The following is a 25095-nucleotide window of genomic DNA, read 5'->3' as shown; positions in this document are numbered from 1 at the left end:
CGGGACGCATGCGCAGAGTGTGAACTCACATGCGAGATGCGGAACAAAGTCAATGGGCAGAACAAATTACGAAAAGGTAAGTAAAAGACAGTTCCTACTAGTTACGACTAAAACAACAGGATACCTGGACACTAGGAGAGTCAATCTACCCTCGAGCACCGAAATGCTCGTTACCTCACCCACGGGCTGCGGGTGCATAGGTGTCAAAGTGTGTCGGGTTTCCGCGTCGAAGTCTATGGAGCCTTGAAGAAAGATGCTGCAGGCGACCAGGAGGAAGATGTCCGGTGCGTTCCACGGGTGGATTAGGAAGAAGAGGACCTGAAAGCAGAGGGGACAGTGTTCAAAGTCACTAGCCAGTGACCGGTGTGGCACCAGGAGGGAACCAGATGCTGTCGTCGCGATCAGGTGAAGAGTGGACGCTTGTCTCTGCAGCCACGTGGACCAGGAGGTGTCTTCGACGACCAGGATGGAGGCACGAGCTGTCCCACGCAGGCTATCGCTGTCGGCGGTGTCGGATCCGGATTTGGAGTCAATAGGCCTTGGCAAAGGCAACCCACGCGGTGCGTGGAAACAGCGTCTGGAGTGTACCAGGAGGGTCCGGGGTGCTCCTCTTTTGGAAGGGAGCAAGGGCCAGTCTGGAGCAACCAGACCAGCAGTGTAAATTTCGTGGATCGTCGTCTAGGAGGTCACTAGCCAGCCGGCAAGTGACCAGACAGCACGTCGAGCAGCAACCAAGCAAAAGGGCCCCACGCAGATCTTGTGGATGCTGGAGGGCTGGTCTTCGGTGCAGGAGCTGCTCGGGGCTGGGGCTTCTCAATCCCCAAAGCACTTACTCGAGGATGCCTCTGAAGTCGTGCTGGAAGCGAAGTGCAGTTTCTTCAAGATGGCCGGTCCCACGTGTCTCGTCGCACCCACGGGTCTCAGCTGTGCTGCAGATGTGGGTAGAGGTCGGAGAGGTCTGGGAGTCCGGGTCTCGTCGGGCTCTGAAGTCTGAATCCGGCAGGAAGGACGACAAAGTGAACCACTAGGACGCTTGATGGTGCCTGCAGTTGCAGGGTGGACACTCCTTGCCCACAAGGGAGATTCTTCCGTCTTCTGTGGAGCAGAACGTCTAAGTCCAGAGTTTCTTCTTTGTAGAGTTGTTCAGGATAATCTAATTTGAAATGGGACCAGCTCCTACCTTTTTGCTGCTAAAGGGGGCTGTACTAGTGACTAGGTCCCTCCCATGTCTGAGACCAGGAAGGGGGGTGGTTACACCCCCTATCCTTTGTCCGGGTTCGCGCCAGAGCTAGGGCTGGAGTGCCTCAGCAACTGGTTTGAACCGGGGTATGCACAGGGACACCTTGTGTGCCCCAGGCATGTCTCATTCCTTTCAGCCCTCCCTAGCTCAATACACAAAATCCTGTCTGGGGTGGTGCTAGCACCTCCCAAGGCAGGAATCCCTTTGTCCAGGCCTCCCTCGCTGGAAGGACTCCCAGCAGCAGGAGGTCAGACTTGTGTCTGTGGTGGCAGCATCCATTTTGTGATGCTGAGGCTCGAGTTAACTTTAACCGGGGTTCACAGTTACATACATGTTGTGTTCCTCTAAAAGGGTGGAATGCTACCCCCGTCGCCAGAACTGGCGAGGGGGTACTATTCCAATTCGTAAGACACCTTACTCGACATGTTTTGATAATGCTATACCAAAGTTAGCAATAACCGCGAGGATTATAATGCACTTAAGAGTATATGGTATAGCGTTATCTTGGAACAGCTATAAGGACTTGGGTCCGCAAGCTGCAGACAGGCTCAGCTCATGCTAGAGCACCATCTCACATGATTCCAAGCACTCTGCCTTCAGGATTGATAAGGCCTGCCATAGGAGTGACTGATAGGAGTATATGTGTCCATTTTGGGGTTAGATATAGGTATCCTATATCTACAGCAAAGGGTGATTACACCACCTTGCCCCAGCTGTCTTACGAGCCAGTTGTGTCTGTTTAGATGGCCAGCCAGGGGTGGCATAATACATGCTGCAGCCCCTGGTAGGCCTTGGGTACACCTATGCCCTGGGTACCTAAGGTACACTGTACAGGGGCTGATAAGGTGACCCAATACCAATTGGTAAATGCACCTAAAGTACATGTGTGTCTGATTAGCAGGCCCACAGCCAGGGAAAGTCGTAAACCAGTGAAGCAAAAAGCAAAAATCTGGGGTGACCATAGGATTGCAGACCCTACTCTCCTACACCGTGTCTCGGTCAGGTTGACGCTGCGGCTTCTGGGGCTGATGGCCTCCTGCATCCTTCTGGTGCATCACGCCCGGTGGCGGATGAGGGCTCTGCAGTGGGACCTGAAGTTTCAGTGGGCCCAGCATCAGGGCAACTTGTCCGGCCATGTCTTGATCTCGGAGGGAACTGCAAGTCAGTTGCAGTGGTGGCTCACGGACCGCGATTGGGTCAGTGGTAGATCCCTCTCCCTACCCCAACCGGAGCACGTAGTTGTGACGAACGCGTCCCTCTAGGGCTGGGGGGGTCACATGGGAGAGGCGGAGATCAGAGGCCTCTGGTCTCCAGCGGAGTCCCTGCTCCACATCAACCTTCTGGAGCTACGGGCGATCCGACTTGCACTGAAGGCATTCCTCCCCTCTGTCCGGGGGAGTGTAGGGCAGGTGTTCACGGACAACACCACCGCCATGTGGTACTGCAACAAACAGGGCGGGGTGGGGTCGTGGACCCTATGCCAGGAAGCTCTGCGCCTCTGGCAGTGGCTGGAACATCAGGGCGTGACCCTGGTGGTTCAACACCTGGCAGGTTCCCTGAACACCAGGGCGGACAAACTCAGACGTCGGTGCATGATGGATCACGAATGGCGTCTGAACTCGGACGTGGCGCAGGGTCTCTTTCAGCAGTGGGGAGAGCCTTGGTTAGATCTATTCGCCACAGAAGAGAACGCGCAAGGTCATCAGTTCTGCGTGTTGGAATTTCCAAGGCGGCACTTGCTCGGAGACGCTTTTCGTCGCGAGTGGAGTTGCGGTCTATTGTACGCCTTTCCGCCTATACCACTTCTGCCCAGAGTGCTGAAGAAGATCAGGCACGACCGGGCCCAAGTTATCCTTGTGGCTCCGGACTGGGCACGAAGATACTGGTATCCCGAGCTACTCAGCATGTCAGTCTATCCCCCGATTCGTCTGCCTCTTCGGGAGGACCTTCTGTCGCAGCAGCAGGGTACGGTCCTCCACCTGAACCCGTTGGTATTGCTGGGGTATCTATTCTAAGGTAAGGAATCTATCACTAACGTGTCTCTTTCAGATGCACAAGTTACTACTTGTGTAACGATATATCTGTAAGAGACATTAGTTAGTGATAGATTCCTTACCGACCCACCCATCCTCCCCGTTCTGCGAACCGATATCTAGGGTTAAGGTCATCCCCTTTCAGGGCCCTAGTTTCATGGCACCAGTGTTGGTTCTATCATGGCTCTGCGTATCTGGCGCGGAATGGCTGTGTATCAGAACTGAAGTCAGCGCGCGAGGGCGGCGTCTAAGTACTCCGACGACGTCATTCCGGCGCTAACGACGCCGACGACGGATGCGGAGCCGCGGACGACGCCTGCCGGCGCGCAAGGGTATTGCTACGCAAAATTTTCCGGATCCAGTCTGACGCCTGGGGATATTCTAAGGTCAGGAATCTATCACTAACTAACGTCTCTTACAGATATATCGTTACACAAGTAGTAACTTGTGCATCAAGGACCGGTACTCCCACTGCGAACGCAGTGGTTGCCACTGTTCTCGTGGAGTGAGCACACAACCCCACAAAAGGTTCCTTCTTTGCCAATATATAGCATCTTTTAATGCAGAGGACAACCCATCAAGAGAAGGTCCATTTTTGAACAGCCTGACCTTTTTCCCCACATAGCCAATGAAGAGTTGATCATCCACCCAGAAGTCTTTGGTACGGTCAAGTTAGAAAGACAACGCACGTTTTGGATCCAGGCACTGGAGTCTCTTCTCCTCTTTGGAGGGATTCAGGGGCAGGTAAAATGTGGACAGTGATGGATTGTCCCATATGAAAGGGCATGAACACTTCAGGGAGGAATGAAAATTTAGTTCAAAGCCCCATTTTATCCTGATAGACCGAAAGATAAGGAGGCTAAAAAGACAGAGCTTGAAGGTCGATAACTCTGCGAGCAAAGGTAATGGCATTAAGGAAAGAAGTTTTAAGAGCTAGAAGCCGGAGAGTGCCATTATGAAGAGGCTCAAAGAAAGCGCACATAAGTAAAGTCAAGACTAAATTCAAATCCCACTGGGACATAATGAAAGGGGACAGAGGAAACAAGTTAGTAAGGCCCTTAAGGAACCTCTTTCCAATGGGAGACTTGAACAAGAAAGGCTGAACTAGAAGTCACAGGAAGGCAGAGATAGCTGCAAGATAATTCTTAAGGGTGCCCAAAGCAGAGCCTTGCTGGGCATAAGAAAGTATGTAGAAGAGAACATCTGAAAGAGGGGTAGAAAGGGGATCAACAGCCTTTACTGGGCACCATGCCACAAATGTGTTCCATCTACAGGCGTGTACCGATTTAGTGAAGGGAGGCCAGACTTAAGGTGGCAGGTCAAAAGCTGTCAACTGCTGCTGCGCCATCTCCACGCAAGGAGGCGGAGACTAGACAGGTTGGGCTGAAGAACTGTCCCCTGCTGCTGCAACAGAAGATCCTCCCGAAGGGGAGTCTGATCAGAGGATCGATGGCCATGCTCAGGTGGTCAGAATACCCGACTCTTTGTGCGCAATTCAGAGCCACAAGAATTACTTAAGCTCGGTCATGCTTGATCTTCCTGAGCAATCTGGGCAGAAGCAGTATAGGCTGAAAGGCGTAAAGAAGGCAGAATCTCCACTCGCAACTAAAAGCGTCACAGAGTGAGCGCCGCCTTGGAAACTCCAAAGTGCAACACTGCTGACATTGCTTGTTCTCTTCAGAGACCGCTGAAAAAGACCATGAGCCACCTCTGGATGGAGACGCAATTTGTGATAGTGAAATGGTGGCAGAAACGTCCACGGAGCAGATTAGAGCCTCTGCGAGCATTCCGAAGACTTCACGAGAGAACTACGCATCTCCAAAGATGTTACGACAATAGAGGTGACCCGCAGTTAACGAAAGAAATCCAATTAATGTCATGGACAGACATCTGCCACCATCCTTAAATTGTCAACATGATTAAGAATACGTGGTAATTTGCAGTGTCCTACCAAAACCTTTTTCTGCCCTGATGAAGATCTTCAATCAAAACATCTTAAGGTCATATTACGAAGGTTGAAACGCGTTGGCATTTCTTTCCTGAGGCCAAGAGTGACCACACAGACACACTTTATGAAATAACCATTTGTCTAGGCTACATGCACAAGTTACTTACCTTCGGTAACGATATATCTGTAAGAAACAGTAGTTAGTATTAGATTCCTTACCTTAGAATACCCCCAGGCGTCAGACTGGATCCGGAAATTTTTGCGTAGCAGTACCCCTGCACGTCGGTAGGCATCGTCTGCGGCTCCGCGTCCGTCGTCGGCGCCGGGATGACATCGGAGTACTTCGACGCCACCATCGCGCACTTACGTCAGTTCTTATACACAGCTTTTCAGCGCCAGAAACGCAGAGCCATGATAAAAACCAACATTGGTGCCATAAAAACTAGGGCCCTGAAAGGGGATGACCTTAACCCAAGATATCGGTTCGCAGAACGGGGAGGATGGGTGGGGCGGTATGGAATCTAATACTAACTACTGTTTCTTACAGATATATCATTACCGAAGGTAAGTAACTTCTGCATCTGAAAGAAACAGGTTAGTGTGAGAAGTTGGCCTGATATATGATCCTCACTAGTTCTAGTGATCACCTTGTATCAGTCCAAACAACCCTTATGGTGATTGGTTGTAAGTCAACTTTATAGACCAGCTATCCTAATGGTAGCAAGGACAAAGCAGTCTTAGGCTAAACTCTTTTGGCATGTGAAGCCAGCGGTTTTACCACAATATAACCCCTTGAATACCAGATGAAAGGACACCACACAGGTTGTTATGAAAATAAACAATATATTTATTAATAACAAACACCTCTGAACTCTTTATGAGGTCAGAGGGCTAAGCACATGACAATCTCTTAAGAAAAATACGATAAGTTACACAAAATTACAATGGTGCCCTAGGGGCACGGCAAACCATATACTAAGTAAATGGTATAAGGAAATCGATAGAAGGAATGGAGCTGTCCAGAGGCTGTAGGATCGCTGGGACTACGCTATCCTAACTTTAGGTAAGTAATAGGAGGCCCACGGGACGCGGGTGCAGAGTGTGAACTCACACGCGGGATGCGTAACAACGTCTATTATTATTATGAAACTTATAATGCGCTCGGCTTACCCAGGGGCATCCCGGCGCAACAGACCACAGAAACGAAGAAGACTCAGCTAACACTACCGAGGAAACAAATGAGTCTTAAGCAGCTTCCTAAATGGTAGGATCTGGGATTCTGAGCGGATCTTAAGGGGCAGAGAGTTCCAAAGGGAGGCTACCTGCACAGAGAAACGCCTGCCCCCCGACCGAGCTCTTCTTACTCTCGCTGACTGCAGAAGATGTTTTTGCTCCGAGCGCAACAGACGCGAGGGTTTGTAGAGACGGGCCATGTTTGCAAGAATGGGAGGGCCTTTACCATATAAAATTTTATGAGCCGTACAAAGCGCTTTAAATTTCACCCGCTCCTTCATGGAGCCAGTGAAGCGCTTTAAGGGCCGGAGCAGCAGACTGCCTTCTGGGGACATCCATAAGGACTCGCGCAGCTGCATTTTGCACCTGTTGGAGGATTTTAAGGGTAGCTTCCGGAGCACCGAGGAACAACGCATTCCCATAATCGAGCCTGGATAGAATTAGGCCACGAATCAACAACTTCCTTGATGGAGCAGGAAGCAGAGGTAACACCTTACGGGCTGATCTCAACAAACCAAAACAGACCCCTGCGGTCTTCTTGGCATGAGTCCGAAAGGACAGATCGTCATCCAACCATATTCCCAAGGATTTGATCTCCTTCTTGGGGGATGGTGGGTCGCCAAGAGACCGGGGCCAGCAGCTCGCAATGATGGAAGGATTGGAGTTGCCCAGGAGCATCAGCTCGGTCTTACCTCCATTGAGCTTTAAATCAGAGATGGACATCCATCGATAAACATTGGCGAGGCAGTCATGTAATACCTCCGGGTGGGACGCCAATTGCGTGAGGCCCACCACCAGCTGAGTATCATCAGCATAGCTGATGATCTTCACCCCCGAAGGGGCGACCACTCTTTCAAGTGGAGTCATATAAATATTAAATAAGGTAGGGCTCAGCGATGAGCCCTGCGGGACTCCACATTGAAGAGGGATTGGGGCAGATTGCTCCGACCCTTCCCAGACCTGGTAAAAACGATCCGCAAGAAAGGAGCCCAGCCATTTCAACGCTGTCCCCGAGACACCTGCCTCTGACAGCCGTTGGAGGAGCACCTGATGGTTCACGGTGTCGAAAGCAGCACTCAAGTCCAGGAGGATCACTGCCACTGACCCCCCTGTATCGAGAGTGCTTCTTGCCTCCTCCACTACTGCCAACAAGGCAGTGTCTGTTCCATGGCCGGGGCGGAAACCAGTCTGGGAGTCTCCTAGCAGGTGGTTAGCTTCAAGATGGTACGAGAGCTGATGATTGACAAGCTTCTCAGCAATTTTTGAAAAACCAGGGAGGAGAGAAATTGGCCTAAAATTGGCCAAATCAGATGGATCCAATCCTGGTTTTTTCAGTATGGCTTTCACCACAGCCTTTTTCCATCTCTGTGGCACTATGCCCTGAGCAAGTGAGAGGTTTATGAGATCAGTCAAAGGCGTTGACAGGATGTTAACCACGGGCTTAAGGTGTTTCATCGGGACTGGATCACTCGGAGAGCCACTCTTCAACTCCAGCAGGACCTTTGTAACCTCCTCTTCCGAGAAGGGGCCAAAGGATATAAGCTCAGTCGGGCAGTTAGTAGAGCCAATGACTGATTCCTGAATGAGAGGGATAGAGGGTAAGGAGGATAATATTTTCTCTATTTTTGAATGAAAGAATTTTGCCAAATCCTCACATTGTCCTTTAGGGTCATCGTGTAGCACTGGGGGGGTGGGTGCTTTCAGAAGTTCTTTAAAAATTTTAAACGACTCGCCGGAGGAATTACTTGCCCTCGCAATCCTCTCGCTAAAGAAAGCCCTTTTAGCGTCCTTCAGTGCCCTTTTATATTTCCTCAGCTCCTTCCTATAAGAGGCCCGACTTTCCTCGGTCTGCTCTCTCCTCCAGGCACGCTCAAACCTTTTACAGGAAGTTCGAATGCACCTGAGTTCGGGGGTGTACCAGGGAGCAGAACCAATTCTTCTCTCCCTGACAAGCCTCCTTTTGTTCGGGATCAGCAAGTCCAACGAGTTGGTTAGCCAATTGACTACAAGCTGATCAGCAAAGCTGGGGTCTTCTACATGATGGGGACAGGTTCTGGCTAGCTCTTCCGCCCACCTATCTACCGGAAGCTTCGACCAGAGGCGGTCCACAGTATGTTGCCTAAGTGGAGGGTCTCTCCGGTTCCCAGACAACCAGCTAAACGGAATGAAATGGTGGTCAGTCCAAGGGAGAGCCAACGTCTGGAGGGCCTGTAAGTTCGCCGAATTAGCGAAGACCGCATCCAGCTGATGACCTCTGTTATGAGTCACTCCCACATTAACAAGATGCAGGTCAAGTGCACCAAGCAAACTTGTAAGATCCCTTGACACCACGTCATTGGGGTCGTCAAAATGAAAGTTGAAGTCCCCAAGAATAAGAAAGTTGGACGAAGCCGCAGCAAGTGGAATAACAGTTTCCATAAAGGAATCCACAAAGTTCCCTAGCGTAGCGGGAGGCCGGTACACCAAAATACCAGAGATAGAGACAGTTGAAGAGATGCCAAGAGTGAAATGACAACTCTCAGCATTATTAATGCCGCAATCAGCGGCTTTGCATACCAATGTCTCTCTGTAAATAATGGCCACTCCGCCCCCTCTTCCATCCGGCCTATCAAGGTGACACATGAGGTATCCCGGGGGAAGAGCATTAACAATGTCGGGGTCGGAACCAGCGGATAGCCACGTCTCCGTAAGAAATAAAACATCCAACCTATAGTCCAAAAGAAGGCAATGGATTTCCGTCGAGTGACAGGGAAGTGATCTGCAATTAAGCAGAGCCATCATATAAGAGTCGGGAGCGTTAACCGTATTATGTGGGCGACAGCCAGAACAGGGTTTGAATACACCACCCTCCGCCCAATAATAGTAACAACTAGGATGTCTTGGCACGCGTAATGCGAGAAGCGAGTCCCGTGAGTACCTGTAGGAGGGAATCCGTGTGTTCGGAGAGTTGAGCAGAGTGGCATGCCCAAGGCCCGTCTGGGCCCGGACGGGCACAGACGGGCTTGACTCTGGCGAAACTCCGGCGACAATCCGGCGATGACGCTGCGTGATGACGCTGCGCGTCAGCATGGCTGCCTTTATGTTCGCCGAGCGCGTGCACACTGGAGCGCTAACCGCGCCGCCTACAATGTCCCCCCTCCCAATATGGCCACCAGGCGAGACAGTGGGCAGGGACCCGCTAAAACGCGGTGAGTAATGCCAAATTACAGTGGGAGTGAGGTGACAGCAGTGTGGGTCTGTGAGTGGCCCAATTTAAAAACGAGTATGGACAGTACAGTTCAAGAAAAAGGTAAGTACGGACAATCCTGACTAGTTAGGACTAAAACGACTGTGGAACTGGACACTAGGAGAGTCAATCTACCCGTGAGCACCGAAATGCTCTTGTTACCTCACCCACGGGCTGCGGGTGCATAGGTGCAAAGTCGTGTCGGGTTCCGGCGTTGAAGTCTATGGAGCCTAGAGGAAAAGATGCTACAGGCGACCAGGAGGAAGATGTCCGGTGTGATCCAAGGGTGGATCAGAGATGCTTGAAGACCTGAAAGCAGAGGGGACAATGTTTACAGTCACTAGCCAGTGACTGAAGTGGAAACAGGAAGGAACCAGATGTCATCGTCGCGATCAAGTGAAGAGTGGACGCTTGACTCTGCAGCCACGTGGACCAGGAGGTGTCTTCGACGACCAGGATGGAGGCACGAGCTGTCCCATGCAGGCTCTCGCTGTCGGCGGTGTTGGATCCGGAATCGGCGTCAACAGGCCTTGGCAAACGCAACCCACGCGGTGAGTGGAAAAGGCGTCTGGTGCGGATTAGGAAAGTCCGGGGTGCTCCTCTTTTGGAAGGGAGCAAGGGCCAGTCTGGAGCAACCAGATCAGCAGTGTAGTTTTCAAAGTTCGTCGTCTAGGAGGCCACTAGCCAGCCGGCAAGTGACCAGACAACGCGTCAAGCAGCAAACAAGCAGAAGGGCCCCACGCAGATCTCGTGGAGGCTGGAGGGCTGATCTTCGGTGCAGGAGCTGCTCGGGGCTGGGGCTTCTCAGTCCCCAAAGCAATTGGTCGAGTTTACCTCGGGAGTCGTGCTGGAAGCGAAGTGCAGTGCAGTTTCTTTCAAGATGGCCGGTCACACGTGTCTCGTCGCACCCACGGGTCTCAGCTGTGCTGCAGATGTGGGTAGAGGTCGGAGAGGTCTGGGAGTCCGGGTCTCGTCGGGCTCTGAAGTCTGGATCCGGCAGGAAGGACGACAAAGTGAACCGCTAGGACGCTTGATGGTGCCTGCAGTTGCAGGGTGGACAATCCTTGCCCACAAGGGAGATTCTTCAGTCTTCTGTGGAGCAGAACGTCTAAGTCCAGAGTTTCTTCTTTGTAGAGTTGTTCAGGATAATCTAATTTGGAATGGGACCAGCTCCTACCTTTTTGCTGCTAAAGGGGGCTGTAATAGTGACTAGGTCCCTCCCATGGGTGGGACCAGGAAGGGGGGTGGTTACACCCCCTATCCTTTGTCCGGTTTCGCGCCAGAGCTAGGGCTGGGATGCCCCAGCAACTGGTTTGAACCGGTGTATGCACAGGACACCTTGTGTGCCCCAGGCATGTCTCATTCCTTTCAGCCCTCCCTAGCTCAATACACAAAATCCTGTCTGGGGTGGTGCTAGCACCTCCCACGGCAGGAATCCCTTTGTCCAGGCCTCCCTCGCTGGAAGGACTCCCAGCAGCAGGAGGTCAGACTTGTGTCTGTGGTGGCAGCATCCATTTTGTGATGCTGAGGCTCGAGTTAACTTTAACCGGGGTTCACAGTTACATACATGTTGTGTTCCTCTAAAAGGGTGGAATGCTACCCCCGTCGCCAGAACTGGCGAGGGGGTACTATTCCAATTCGTATGACACCTTACTCGACATGTTTTGATAATGCTATACCAAAGTTAGCAATAACCGCGAGGATTATAATGCACTTAAGAGTATATGGTATAGCGTTATCTTGGAACAGCTATAAGGACTTGGGTCCGCAAGCTGCAGACAGGCTCAGCTCATGCTAGAGCACCATCTCACATGATTCCAAGCACTCTGCCTTCAGGATTGATAAGGCCTGCCATAGGAGTGACTGATAGGAGTATATGTGTCCATTTTGGGGTTAGATATAGGTATCCTATATCTACAGCAAAGGGTGATTACACCACCTTGCCCCAGCTGTCTTACGAGCCAGTTGTGTCTGTTTAGATGGCCAGCCAGGGGTGGCATAATACATGCTGCAACCCCTGGTAGGCCTTGGGTACACCTATGCCCTGGGTACCTAAGGTACACTGTACAGGGGCTGATAAGGTGACCCAATACCAATTGGTAAATGCACCTAAAGTACATGTGAGTCAATTTAGAGAGAGAACAGCTAGGCTGTGGGTCTGATTAGCAGGCCCACAGCCAGGGAAAGTCGTAAACCAGTGAAGCAAAAATCTGGGGTGACCATAGGATTGCAGACCCTACTCTCCTACAGTTAGTGTTAGATTCCTTACCTTAGAATACATACCCCAGCAATACCAACCCCGGTGGTGGGTCTGCGAACCAATGATCACACCAGAAACTCCTGGAGAACGGAACGGCCGAAAAATCCATGTCTCCAGACTTGGCTGTCCAGGCAGTAGTGTCTTGCGAATGTGTGCAGCGAGGCCCACGTAGCTGCCTGACATATGTCCTGCAAGGGGACTCCCCGACCCAGGGCAGTAGTAGGCGACGTGGCCAGAGTGGAATGGGCATGTAGCCCCACAGGAGGCTCCTTCTTAGCCAGAGAGTAACAAGCCTTGATGCACAAGACGACCCATCGAGTAATGGTCCGCTTGTGCACCGCCCGTCCCTTCATAGCGCCCACGTAACCAACAAAGAGTTGGTCATCCACCCGGAACTGGCGTGTGCGATCCAGATAATATGAGAGCGCACGTTTTGGGTCCAGACGGTGGAGCCTCTCTTCCTCTTTCGGGGGATGCGGAGGCGCAAAGAAGGTGGGCAAGTTGATGGACTGCCGGATGTGGAAGGCTGTTACTACCTTGGGCAGGAAAGAGGGTCGCGTCCGCAACACAACTTTGTCCAGATGGACAGAAAGGAAGGGAGGTTGAGAAGAAAGAGCCTGCAGCTCACTCACTCTCCTGGCAGAGGTGATGGCAACCAGGAATGCAGTCTTAAGAGTAAGGAGACGAAGAGGACAGTTATGAAGGGGCTCAAAGGGAGCGCACATCAGATAAGTAAGAACCAGGTTCAAGTCCCACTGAGGCATCACGAAAGGAACAGGAGGAAACATATGAGTGATGCCCTTCAAAAACCTATTTACAACCGGGGACTTGAACAAAGAGGGCTGATCAGGGAGCCTTAAGAAGGCGGAAATGGCAGAGAGGAAGCCCTTTAGAGTGCCCAGAGCAGAGCCCTGCTGGGCAAGAGAAAGAAGAAAGAGGAGAACCTCTGAAAGAGGGGCAGAAAGGGGATCCACAGCCTTTGCTGTACACCATGCCACAAATTTGTTCCGCCTGCAGGCGTAAACCGATTTTGTGGAGGGACGCCCGTCTGCCAGAATCACATTACAGACTTCAGGAGGCAAGTCAAATGGCATCAACTGCCGCCGCTCAATCTCCACGCATGTAAGTGGAGACTGCACAGGTTCGGGTGGAGGACCGTCCCCTGCTGCTGCGACAGAAGGTCCTCCTGAAGAGGCAGACGAATCGGGGGATCGACAGACAGGCTGAGTAGCTCGGGATACCAGTATCTTCGTGCCCAGTCCGGAGCCACAAGGATGACTTGGGCCCGGTTGTGCCTGATCTTCAGCACTCTGGGCAGAAGTGGTATAGGCGGAAAGGCGTACAACAGACCACAACTCCACTTGCGACGAAAAACGTCTCCGAGCGAGTGCCGCCTTGGAAATTCCAACGCGCAGAACTGATGACATTGCGTGTTCTCTTCTGTGGTGAATAGATCTAACCAAGGCTCTCCCCACTGCTGAAAGAGGCCTTGTGCCACGTCCGAGTTCAGACACAATTCGTGATCCATCATGCACCGACGGCGGAGTTCGTCCTCCCTGGCGTTCAGGGAACCTGCCAGGTGTTGAACCGCCAGGGTCACGCCCTGATGTTCCAGCCACTGCCAGAGGCGCAGAGCCTCCTGGCAAAGGATCCACGACCCCACCCCGCCTGGTTTGTTGCAGCACCACATGGCGGTGTTGTTGTCCGTGAATACCTGCACTACACTCCCCCGGACAGAGGGGAGGAATGCCTTCAGTGCAAGCCGGATCGCCCGCAGCTCCATAAGGTAGATGTGGAGCTGGGACTCCGCCGGAGACCAGAGGCCTCTGATCTCCGCCTCTCCCATGTGACCCCCCCAGCCCTAGAGGGACGCGTCCATCACAACTACGTGCTCCAGTTGGGGTAGGGAGAGGGATCTGCCGCTGACCCAATCGCGGTCCGTGAGCCACCACTGCAACTGTCTTGCAGTGCCCTCCGAGATCAAGACATGGTCGGACACGTTACCCTGATGCTGGGCCCACTGAAACTTCAGGTGCCACTGCAGAGCCCTCATCCGCCACCTGGCGTGATGCACCAGAAGGATGTAGGAGGCCATCAGCCTTAGAAGCCGCAGCGTTAACCTGACCGAGACTCGGGATAAAGGCTGAAAGATCGGAATCAGAGCCTGAATATCCCGAACCCGCTGTTCCAAAGGATAAACACGCAATGGCGCCGAGTCTAGAATCAATCCGATGAAGAGGAGCTTCTGAGAGGGACACAGGTGCGACTTCGGCACATTGATGGAGAGCCCCAGCAGGTGCAGAAGGTCGGCCGTAGTCTGGAGGTGGCTGACGACTGTCTGGGGCGAGCCCGCCTTCAACTAACAGTCGTCGAGGTAGGTGAAGACTGAAACCCCTAACCTGCGCAGATGAGCTGCGACCACCGCCATCACTTTTGTGAACACCCTAGGGGCGCTGGTAAGGCCGAAGGGGAGCACAGTAAACTGAAAGTGCTCGTGGCCGACCGTGAACCGCAGGTAACACCGGTGGGCCGGCAGGACGGGTATGTGGAAATATGCGTCCTGCAAGTCCAACGCCACCACCCATTCTCCCGGGTCCAGGGCAGCTAGGACCGGAGCCAAAGTCAGCATCTTGAACTTCTCCTCCCGGAGGAAGCCGTTGACGTTCCGGAGGTCCAAGATAGGGCGTAGGCCCCCTTTGCCCTTCCTGGGAACCAGAAAGAAGTGGGAGTAACAACCACACCCTACTTCTGGCCCAGGAATGCGCTCGATGGCCAAGAGGGCCGTAACTTCCTCTTGCAGAAGTTGCAAGTGATCCCCGACACACGGTGGTACTGCGGTGGCATGGCTGGAGGGGTCGCCTCGAAGGGGAGGGAGTAGCCACTTCGGAAGATTTGCAGCACCCACCTGTCCGATGTGATGGAGCGCCAGTGGAGGAGGTCATGGCGGACCCTGCCCCCCACTGGCGTCAAATGGGCCTGAAAGCTCGGACTAGAAAGGCTTTGAGGCGGATGCTGCGGGGGTGGATGTGGACTGGCCGCGCCGTTGTCCCCTGTAACCGCCGCGACGGTAACCACGTCCGCCACCACGCTGAATGTTAGTCTGCGGCCCGTGCTTGCAGGACGTGTGGGAGCACCCCTTGCGTGGGCACGAAAGGAGCACTGGGCAGAAGATTGCTGGCGCGGGGCCGACAGGCCCAAGGACTTGGCCGTAGCCCTGGAGTCCTTAAAGCGTTCCAGCGCATGATCTGCCTTGCCACCGAAGAGGTGGCTGCCATCGAACGGCATGTCCATAAGGGTGTTTTGGACATCGGCCGAAAAGTTGGCGGGCCTCAGCCAGGCGCTGCGTCTCTTCCCTCCTCAAGGGCTTGAGCGAGTTTCGCCCGGGCTCCCTCCGGGCACTCGGGCAGCACAGCCACAACCGTATCCCACAGAGCGTGGGTGTAATGGCCCAAGAGGCACGCGGTGTTGACTGACCGCAACCCCAAACTAAGGGAGGTGAACATCTTTCCGAACTGTTCATACCTCATGGATTCCCGATCCGGTGGTGCCGTCGGGAATGCGGATTGGGAGGTAGAGGCCTGGATAACCAGACTCTCGGGGGTGGGGTGGGTGGACAAGAAACTAGGGTCGCCCGGAGCTGGGCAGTGGCGCCTAGCGACATTCCTATCTACAGGAGGGCCAAGTGCCCAACAGGACGTCTGTGAGAGCCTCATTAAACGGCAGTAGAGGCTCTGGGGAGCTTACCTGCGGTTTAAGGACCTCTGTGAGAATGTTGGACCTCACTGTTGGGACGGGGAGCTCAAGAGCCAAGGCCTTGGCTGCCCTCATCAGCACCACACTATAAGCTGCCCCCTCCTCCGTAGCCACAGTAGGAGGGGAGACAAAACCAGTGTCTGGGGAGGTATCCAGGCCACTGGCTTCCCCTAGTTCCTGTGTCCAGTCCTCATATGACTGGCACTCACGTGCCAGGGGGTCCTCAGACCCCCCACCCCCAGTCTCCCTCATCGTCCATGTCCTGAAATTCAGTGATAAAGGATGGACCCAGATCCTCGAAGAATTGCTCTTCGGCCGGCGTCGAATGCGGCGTCGAGCGACGCTGCTCCAACGCCGGATGTGGACCGAGGGTCGGACCAGGGACGGCGTCGTCTGAGGACGGCGCCGGGGGTGACATCTTGGGGGTCGACGCCGGCGGGGTCGTAAGGTCGACCAGCGCCGACCCGGATCCAGTGGGGCCTTGCGGCGTCGGGACCGAAGTCGCCGACGGCGCCGAAGCACCAGACGGCGTCGGGGCCGAAGCCCCCGGCCCGCTTGGGCTCCCAGTCGGGTCCCGCTGGGCCCAAAGGCGCCGCGGAACCCAACGGAGGAGAGAGCAACCTCATGGCCAAGAGGAAGGCATCGATCTTCTCAGGCGTCGCATTCTGCCCAGGGACCAGCAGGTATGGAGCAGGCCGCGACGCTTGTGGCTCCGGCGGAGCCGCGTGGGGGGGTGTGTCACCCGAAACCCCGGCCGCGTTGCGCGAGCGTCGGGGGGAGTCAGAAGAGCGATGTTACCTCTTCGACTTCTTGTGCCTCTTACCTGAGGACTTGGAGCCTGACAAGTGGTGTCAACTTGCCGAGCTGTGATGACTCCGGCCCCACGACCGGTCCCTCGACCTCCTTCCGGACAGGGACCTCAAGCGGCGCGGGGCTGACTGCCGGAGCTCGAGGCGCTTGCGGGACCGCTCTCGCCTAGCCTTCGACGTCAAGGCCTGGCAGTCGGGGCACGACTTGTCATCGTGGTCGGGCCCCAGGCAATGTAGGCACCGGAGGTGGGAGTCGGTAACTGACATCAGTCGGTTGCAGTCGGCACAGGGCTTGTACCCGGTGTAGGAGAGTAGGGTCTGCTTCCTATGGTCACCCCCACTTTTTGCTTTGCTTTACTGGTTTTCGACTTAGATGTGGCTGTGGGCCTGCTAATCAGACCCACAGCCCAGATGCACTCTCTCTAAATTTACACCATGTACTCTAGGTACATACACAATTGGGAATTGGTTCACCTTGTCAGCCCCTGTAGAAGTGTACCCTAGGTACTCAGGGCATAGGTGTAACCAAGGGCTACCAGGGGCTGCAGCATGTATTATGCCACAACTGGCTGATCACTCAGCTGGGGCAAGGTCGTGTAATCACCCCTTGCTTACGTATGGTATTCCTATACCTACTTATATATAGACACATAGTAACCTATAAGTCACTCCTATGGCAAGCCTTAACAATCCTGGAGGTAGAGTGCTTGGTTATGTGTGAGATGGTGCTCTAGCATGAGCTGAGCCTGTCTGCAGCTTTCGGAACCATGTCCTTATCGCTGTTCTATGATATTGCCATACCATATACTCTTAAGTGCATTATGAACCTCGCGGTTAAAGGCTAACTCTGGTTTGGCTTTATTAAAACATGTAAGGTGTCATACGCTTTGGAATACTACCCCCTCGCCAATTCTGGCGACGGGGGTAGCATTCCACCCTTCTAAAGGGAGAAGACATGTTGTTGCTGACTATCCCGGTTAAAGTTAACCAGAGCACCAGCGTCACAAAATGGACGCTGCTGCCACCGACACAAGTCTGACCTCCTGCTGCTGGGAGTCCTTCCAGTCTCCGAGGTTTGGACAATAGGTTTCCTGCCAGGACTTTGTGTATTGGGACAGGGAGGGCTGAATAGAATGAGACACTGCCTGGAGCACACTCGGTGCTCCATGCATACCCTAGTTCAAACCGGTTGCTGGGGCACTCCAGACCCAGCTCTGGCGCGAAACTGGACAAAGGAGAGGGGGTGTAACCTTCCCCCTTCCTGGTCCCACCCATAGGAGGGACCTAGTAAGTAATCCAGCCCCTTTTAGTTGTATAAAGGTAGGAGCTGAGTCCTGAGACTTTAGATTAATCCTGAACTGAAACTTGAAACGAAACTCTGGACCTTCGACATTCTGCTGAAGCTGAAGACTGAAGAATCTCCCTTGTGGCCAAGGAGGGACCACCATGGGCAACCAGGCACCATCCAGCAAATCAACGGCTTGCTTTGTCGACGTTCCCGCCGGAACCCGAGCACAGAGCCTGACAAGACCCAGACTTCCAGACCGCTCTTACCCTCTCTTCACGACTGCAGCATAGCTGGGATCCGGTGGGACCTGACATCTTGGAAAGCCTGCAACTTGCTACCTGTGCAGCTCCTGAGGTACCCTCGAAGCTGTGCACTGGGGATTGAGAAACCCCGATCCCGAGCTCCATCTGCGACGAAGATCAGCCCCCCACACTCCACGAGTTGTGCGTCGGGCCCTTCTGCTTTTGTACTGCTCGACGCGTTGTCCGGTTGCTGGCTCGTTGGCTAGTAGCCTCTGTGACGACAATCCTTTTGAACCACATCGCTGGTCTGGTTGCTCCAGACTGGCTCTTGCTTCCCTGCAAAGGTGAAGCACCTCAGACCTTGCTGGTCTGCACCAGAAGCCTTTGTTGTATCCTGCGTGGGTTGCCTTTGCCAAGGCTTGTTGACTCCAATCCGGAAGTCGACCACTCCATCTGCGAGATCCTTCATGGGACAGTCCGTCTCCAGCACCTGGTCGTCGTCGACGCCTCCTGGTCCACATGGCTGAAAAAGACAAGCTTCAAGACAACACCCGATTGCTCCTCGACGTCGTGTGGTTCCTTCCTGGTTCCACCCGGTCACTGGCTAGTGACCCAGACTCTGTTCCCTCTGCTTTCAGGTCCTCTTCATCCTCGATCCACCCTTGGATCCACCCGGACATCTTCCTCATGGTCGCCTGCAGTCTCTTTCTTCAGGTCTCCATAGGATTCAACGACGAAACCCGACACATCTTCACACCTATGCACCCGCCGTCCGTGGGTGAGGAAACGCAAGTACTTCGTGCTCCCAAAGGTATTGACTATCCAAATGTCTAAGTCTCTATTTGTTCCCTCCTAGCTAAACCGGAAGTGTCCTAAATCCTTCTAAAGCTAACTTCTAAGTTCCTATTGACTTTGCATTGAACCCCGCGTGTGTGTAAAGACACTGCAAGCGCCGCCTGTGGGCCTCCTACTTCTAAACTATTGTTAAGACAGTGTAGCCCCAGCGATTCCCTAGGCCCTAGGCCTTCCCTTTTCTCGTGACGTGGTACTTAGACCACTTTCTTAATTAATGGTTTGCTTCGTCCCTAGGGCCTAACCGTAAATTGTGCAACTTAACGTATAATAACTAAGTGTCTTGTTATGTGCTTTGGCCTCTGACCTCATAAAGAGTTCAGAGGAGTGTGTTAGAAATAAATACATATATATTTTATATATATCCTGTGTGGTGTCCTTTCATTTGGTATTCAACGGGTTACATATGGTAAAACAGCTGGCTTTACACGCTCTCTAGAGTCTTTTAGCCCAAGACTGTTCTGTCCACGCTACCACTAGGATAGCTGGTCTATAAGGTTGACTTACAACCATCACCATAAGGTTTGTTTGGACTGGTGCAGGGTGATCACTAGAATAGTGAACATATACCAGGCCAACTTCTCACACCCGGGCATCCCTACCGGCACCGATGGAGTCGTAAACTCGAAACGGATCCAAAAAGGATCGAAAAAGCTTAGTCAAAAAGTGACTAAAGGGTACCACTTTCTCCGGACCTGCGCTTGCAGGCGCGGAAAAATGAAGAACTGACGTCAGCGCGCGAGGGCGGTGTCTAAGTACTCCGACTACGTAATCTCGGCGCCAACGACGGACGCGGAGCCACAGACGACGCCTACCGACGCGCAGGGGTACTGCTACACAAACTACTTCTGATGCCGACACCCTCTTGATGGCCCCTTTGCTCAGAAGGGCAGACTCTACCGGACGGAGCAAAGCAAGATGTTCCTCCATCAGCCTGTCTTAAGTGGGTAGTATGGGTGGCAGTTTTCCCAGAAAGGGCATGGAGCCTCTGCATGATTTGTAAAACCCACATGTCCAATGTTATGAACTAACAGTAGGTCAGGTGACATCAGATCCTGACCCCCCCAACTGGGTGCCCATGAAGGTATAAGGGCAAGTTAAAAGGGTTTGAGGCTGCTGGGGCGTTGGTGGACTGGCCCGACTTCTAGCTGGTGTTCCTGCGTTGTTTGTGTGAACTACGTCCAAGAAAAAGCTGGTGGCTAGCCATGAAAACACACGCTTGTTAGCCCCTATCATAGCTACAAAACGGTGGAAGGCACACTGGGGTTGGCAGATGGCTATGGAAAGGTGCAAGGATCTGCCCGCAACTCTGCTGACTTTAAAGCACCATAGTGCAGAGGCTGGCGTTTCGCTAAAAAGGTGACTGCCATTATAGTGAATGTCCATGAGGGAAGATTGGACATCATATGAAACAATCTTCTCAACCAAACGAAGCATCCAAGGGCCATTGACGAGGCAATCGCTCTGCCTAGCGAGTCAACTATGTCCAGCCACACCAGATGCTGAACTTTGCTGTATCTCGCCTGTCTAATATGGCTTGCGTGAGTGTGGTGTGTTTAGAACTAGGGCCCTGAAAGGGATCAGCCCTGACCCTAAAAACCTGTCTGCAGTGTGGGAAGGATGGGTGGGTCGATAAGGAATCTGCGGTTAGATCAGGTCTCTACCAGATTTGGTGTTAAAGAAGGAAAGTAACTCGTTCATTTGATAAGGACATCTAGCTGCAGATTCCTTGCCTTTAAATAGATACCCCAGCATTGCCATACCGGAGGGACTGTGGACAAATTTATATCAGGAAGTCCTGCAGAATAGAGCAGCCAAAAAGGCTGTCCCTGCGGGACTGGACTGTCCAGGCTGTAGTAATTAGCGAACGTGTGCAGTGATGACCACAATGCTGCCTAACATATGTCAAGGACTGGAACACCACATAGCAACTCCGTGGTTGCAGCCTTAGCTCTGGTGAAATGAGCACTTAAGCATTCAGAAGGCTATTTCTTGACCAGAGCGTAGAAAATGTTGATGCAGAGAACGATCCACGATGACGCGAGATAGTCCTCTTGTGCACTGCACAACTTTTTTTTGGTCCAACGTACTTTACGAAGAGTTGGTTGTCCACCTAGAATTCTTTCCTGCGGTCAAGGTAGAATGCCAAAACTCTTTTATGGTGCATACGGTGGAGCCACTCCTAGAGGGGTGCGGAGGAGCAGGTAAAGTGGGCAAGGTGACAGATTGCCCCATGTGTAATGGTGTCGGCACTTTCGGTAAGAAACAGGCCTAAGTGTGAAGCACCAACTTAACAGGGAAGTTGGTCAGTTTAGGAGGGTTTGATGACAGAGCCTGCAGCTCTCTCAACCTCTTGGCAGAAGTTATTGCCAATAAAAAGGCTTTTTTGATGGAAAGCAGCCAGAAGATGGCAGTTGTGCAGAGGTTCGAACGGAGAGCATATCAGGAGGTGAGAACTAATTTAAGGTCCAACTGAGGCATGATGAATGGGGCAGATGGGAACATATGTACAAGACCCTTAAGAAACCGGTTTACAAAAGTGGAGTTATAAAAAGAGGGATGGTCTGCAGCCACAAGAAGGCACACAAAGCTGAAAGGTACCCTTTAAGAGAGATCAGTACACAATCCTGCTGGGCAAGGGATAAAACAAAGAGAAGGGAAGCAGAAAGATGTTCAACAGACCATTCCAAGTTTCTACCACTAGCAGGTGTACACAGTTCACAAGGAGTGGGAATAACAGCTCAAGAGACACAGTGTTCACTGACCACAATGCAAGGCTGGTGGAAGAAAAAAAATCTCCATGACGTTTCTGACCCCCTGAGGCAAGAGCCCTTCTGCGTTTTGTGGGTCAGGAACACAGCCTGCTTGGTTGGAGGTGCTCTTCACTTACTCCCTAGCAGGAACAGCATTCAGGATGGAGAGCCTGAAAGGCTTCCAGCCCTTTGCAATGTTAGCCAGAGCCTCTCAAGCCAGTGGAGATGTCCCCCTTCATCCCTTCCCCCTCTCCGATCTAGCTTCCCTTTTGGCTGTAAGGTCGATGGGAAAATAAGTCGTGAGGAGAAGTGTGTACCCTCTCTGCCAAGGCCACCCCTAAGGTACCCTAGACCGAGGTGACCCTCCTCCTTAGGAAATCCTCCATCTTGAATGGAAGGATTCTACCCTATCAGGTTAGGCGGATGCCTCCTCCCCATAGGGAGGGGACATTCAAAGGATGTAGTCACCCTAAAGTCAAATAGCCCATTGGCTACCATCTCCCAGTGCCTGTACCTCCCCTACATTCAGTATTAAGGGGCACCCCTGAACCCCGATCAGATTCCTGCGACCTTAGAAGGATGAAGACGACACCGTGCAGCCGAGCCTGGAAGCCTAATACTGATTTGGCCCCAACCATACGGCCTATCTCCTGCTCAATGACTCTGCGAAGAATACAGCGACTTCCAAGAACCCCAGGAAGACCGCCACTCTTCAACAAAGACCAGATCTCCTAAGGACAGCCGCCCTGTCCAGAAAACCCAAACTTCACAGACTTCAGAGCCAGGCAAATCTGCAACCCCTGTCCAAATGGTATTTCTTTAATTTCTAGGTGCTAGCGAACTGTTATACCCAGAGGCTTCACAACCAGGGTAAATAGCAGCAAGAACAGTTGTATCTCTTCCAGTTTCTTCTTTGCAAATATATCCTATTGAACTTACCCCCATTCAGAAGGTGTAGGAGTGGCTCCCTCAAGCATCTCACCGTGCCCATTTCCTATAAGGGAACCAAAAGGGTGGAGACTGGGAGGGATGAAAGCAAACTAAAGCTATGGATGGCATCTCTAAAGCCCCAACAGTCTTTCTGCCCCGCTGCCTTCTTCCTTGTAGAAGAGTGGTTCAATGAATTTGCAAGTAATCTAACCAATTTTATTACTGTGGAGATTATTATGAGGAGCTTTTATTAGGTTATTACAAATTTCTATCTACGTTTCGTTTGCTGACATCTCAGTATTACAGTTTCATTCTTCTGCAAGTTTTCATCATGGCATCCAGAGAAATCACATTTTGCTAAGCAAGAGGTCAAGAATACAGAAGATTAGGCATAGTTATTTTATTAGCAGTTGTACAAGACTGAAAAGTACTATATTCATAACCAACATTCTGAAGGGCAGCAGTAGGGAAAGCAAAATCAAGGAATCTACTAATATTGTCATAAGGTAAGCTTAAAGACCTATGGTAACATTCCTTGGTGCAGTAAAAGCAGTGACCGCATGACTGACAATGCCTAAGATTATTACAGTGCTAAGCCTAACATCTAAAGGATTTTCTCAGAGAAACCAACAATATTACTTACTTCGTTTGCTTTAGGATCATCCGGTGCCTGAGCATCTCTTGTAAGTTTAATACTCTCTGACATCTTTCGCATGAATGCATGGCTGTTATTCTCATTCTTGGTCATTAAAACCTCAAGCATGAACCACAGGCACCTAAAAAGGCAAACAAACCAAAACATGAAATGGGGAATGTATCACTTCACAAGACAGACAAAACAATATAAACAAATGCTTTATGTGTACAGCTGATACCTAGCCACATGAAAAACAGAATACTTCATAAAAGTGCACATGCTACAAAGGAGCTACAAAGAGTAATTGAAGGAATGGAGGATCGGATCTGCTTTCATGGCTACTCCCACTTTTTGCTTGGGGTCAGTATGTTTTTGACATAAAGAACAAGTTACTTACCTTCGGTAACGATTTTTCTGGTAGATACAGTATCTGCCTGTGGATTCCTCACCTTGTGAATATCCCCTGTGCAGCAGCCAATCGGAAACTTTTGTAGCTCTCCACGCCGGCGAGGTCATGGACGACGTCACAGAGGGTACGACTCCGCTCGCGACCCCGCTGACGTCACTGGATCCATAATAGGGCCTTAACGGCATGATGACGTCAGTTCCGCCCTTTTTTTCCATGCCCCCGAGGCACACGGACGGACCAACATAAACAGTAATAGTATACATAGTACACAATATTCAGACCAACACACAGAGTGAAAACAATGCAATATGCATGAATATATAATACATCCATTATAAAAAACATTCAAATATACACATAGCAGGTATAGAAGAGTGGACAACGGGGAGGCGGGTGGGTCAGTGAGGAATCCACAGGCAGATACTGTATCTACCAGAAAAAGAGTTACCGAAGGTAAGTAACTTGTTCTTCTGATAGATACATCTGCCAGTGGATTCCTCACCTTGTGAATAGAATCCCACAGTAGTCCCCACTCCCGGAGGAGGGTGTCTGTGAGAAGTTGGCCTGATATATGATGTTCACTAGTTCTAGTGATCACCTTGTATCAGTCCAAACAACCCTTATGGTGATTGGTTGTAAGTCAACCTTATAGACCAGCTATCCTAATAGTAGCATGGACAAAGCAGTCTTAGGCTACACTCTTTTGGCACGTGAAGCCAGCTGTTTTACCACATATAACCCTTTGAATACCAGATGAAAGGACACCACACAGGTTGTTATGAAAATAAACAATATATTTATTACTAACAAACACCTCTGAACTCTTTATGAGATCAGAGGGCTAAGCACATGACAATAATCTTTAGGAAAAATACAATAAGTCGCACAAATTACAATGGCGCCATAGGGGCACGACAAACCATATACTAAGTAAATGGTATAAGGAAATCTATAGAGGAAATGAAGATGCCCAGAGGCTGTAAGATCGCTGGGACTACACTACCCTAACTTTAGGTAAGTAGCAGGAGGCCCACGGGACGCGTGTGCAGCGTGTGAACTTACACGCGAGATGCGGAACAAAGTCAATGGGCAGAACAAATTACGAAAAGGTAAGTAGCAGACAGTTCCGACTAGTTAGGACTAAAATGACTGGATCTGGACACTAGGAGAGTTAATCTACCTATGAGCACCGAAATGCTCTCGTTACCTCACTCACGGGCTGCGGGTGCATAGGTGTGAAAGTGTGTCGGGTTTCTGCGTTGAAGTCAATGGAGCCTTGAAGAAAGATGCTGCAGGCGACCAGGAGGAAGATGTCCGGTGCGATCCAAGGGTGGATCGAGGAAGAAGAGGACCTGAAAGCAGAGGGGACAGTGTTCAAAGTCACTAGCCAGTGACCGGTGTGAAACCAGGAAGGAACCTGATGCTGTCGTCGCGATCAGGTGAAGAGTGGACGCTTGTCTCTGCAGCCACGTGGACCAGGAG

General features: G+C 51.8%; 1 protein-coding gene across 1 annotated transcript in view; it reads right to left on the bottom strand.

Moving 5' to 3' along the window:
• PDS5A (PDS5 cohesin associated factor A) overlaps positions 1–25095 on the bottom strand; it is a 1342323-nt gene that overhangs the window by 144748 nt on the left and 1172480 nt on the right. Inside the window, exon 27 of the mRNA XM_078678314.1 lies at positions 23211–23343. Coding sequence (XP_078534440.1) covers positions 23211–23343 — 133 coding nt within the window. The remainder of the gene's footprint in view (positions 1–23210; positions 23344–25095) is intronic.

Source organism: Lissotriton helveticus, chromosome 2_2 (assembly GCF_964261635.1).
Source record: "Lissotriton helveticus chromosome 2_2, aLisHel1.1, whole genome shotgun sequence".
NCBI classification, from domain to species: domain Eukaryota; kingdom Metazoa; phylum Chordata; class Amphibia; order Caudata; family Salamandridae; genus Lissotriton; species Lissotriton helveticus.
The sequence above is the reverse complement of the archived record's forward strand: the minus strand, read 5'-3'. Positions and strand labels throughout refer to the sequence as shown.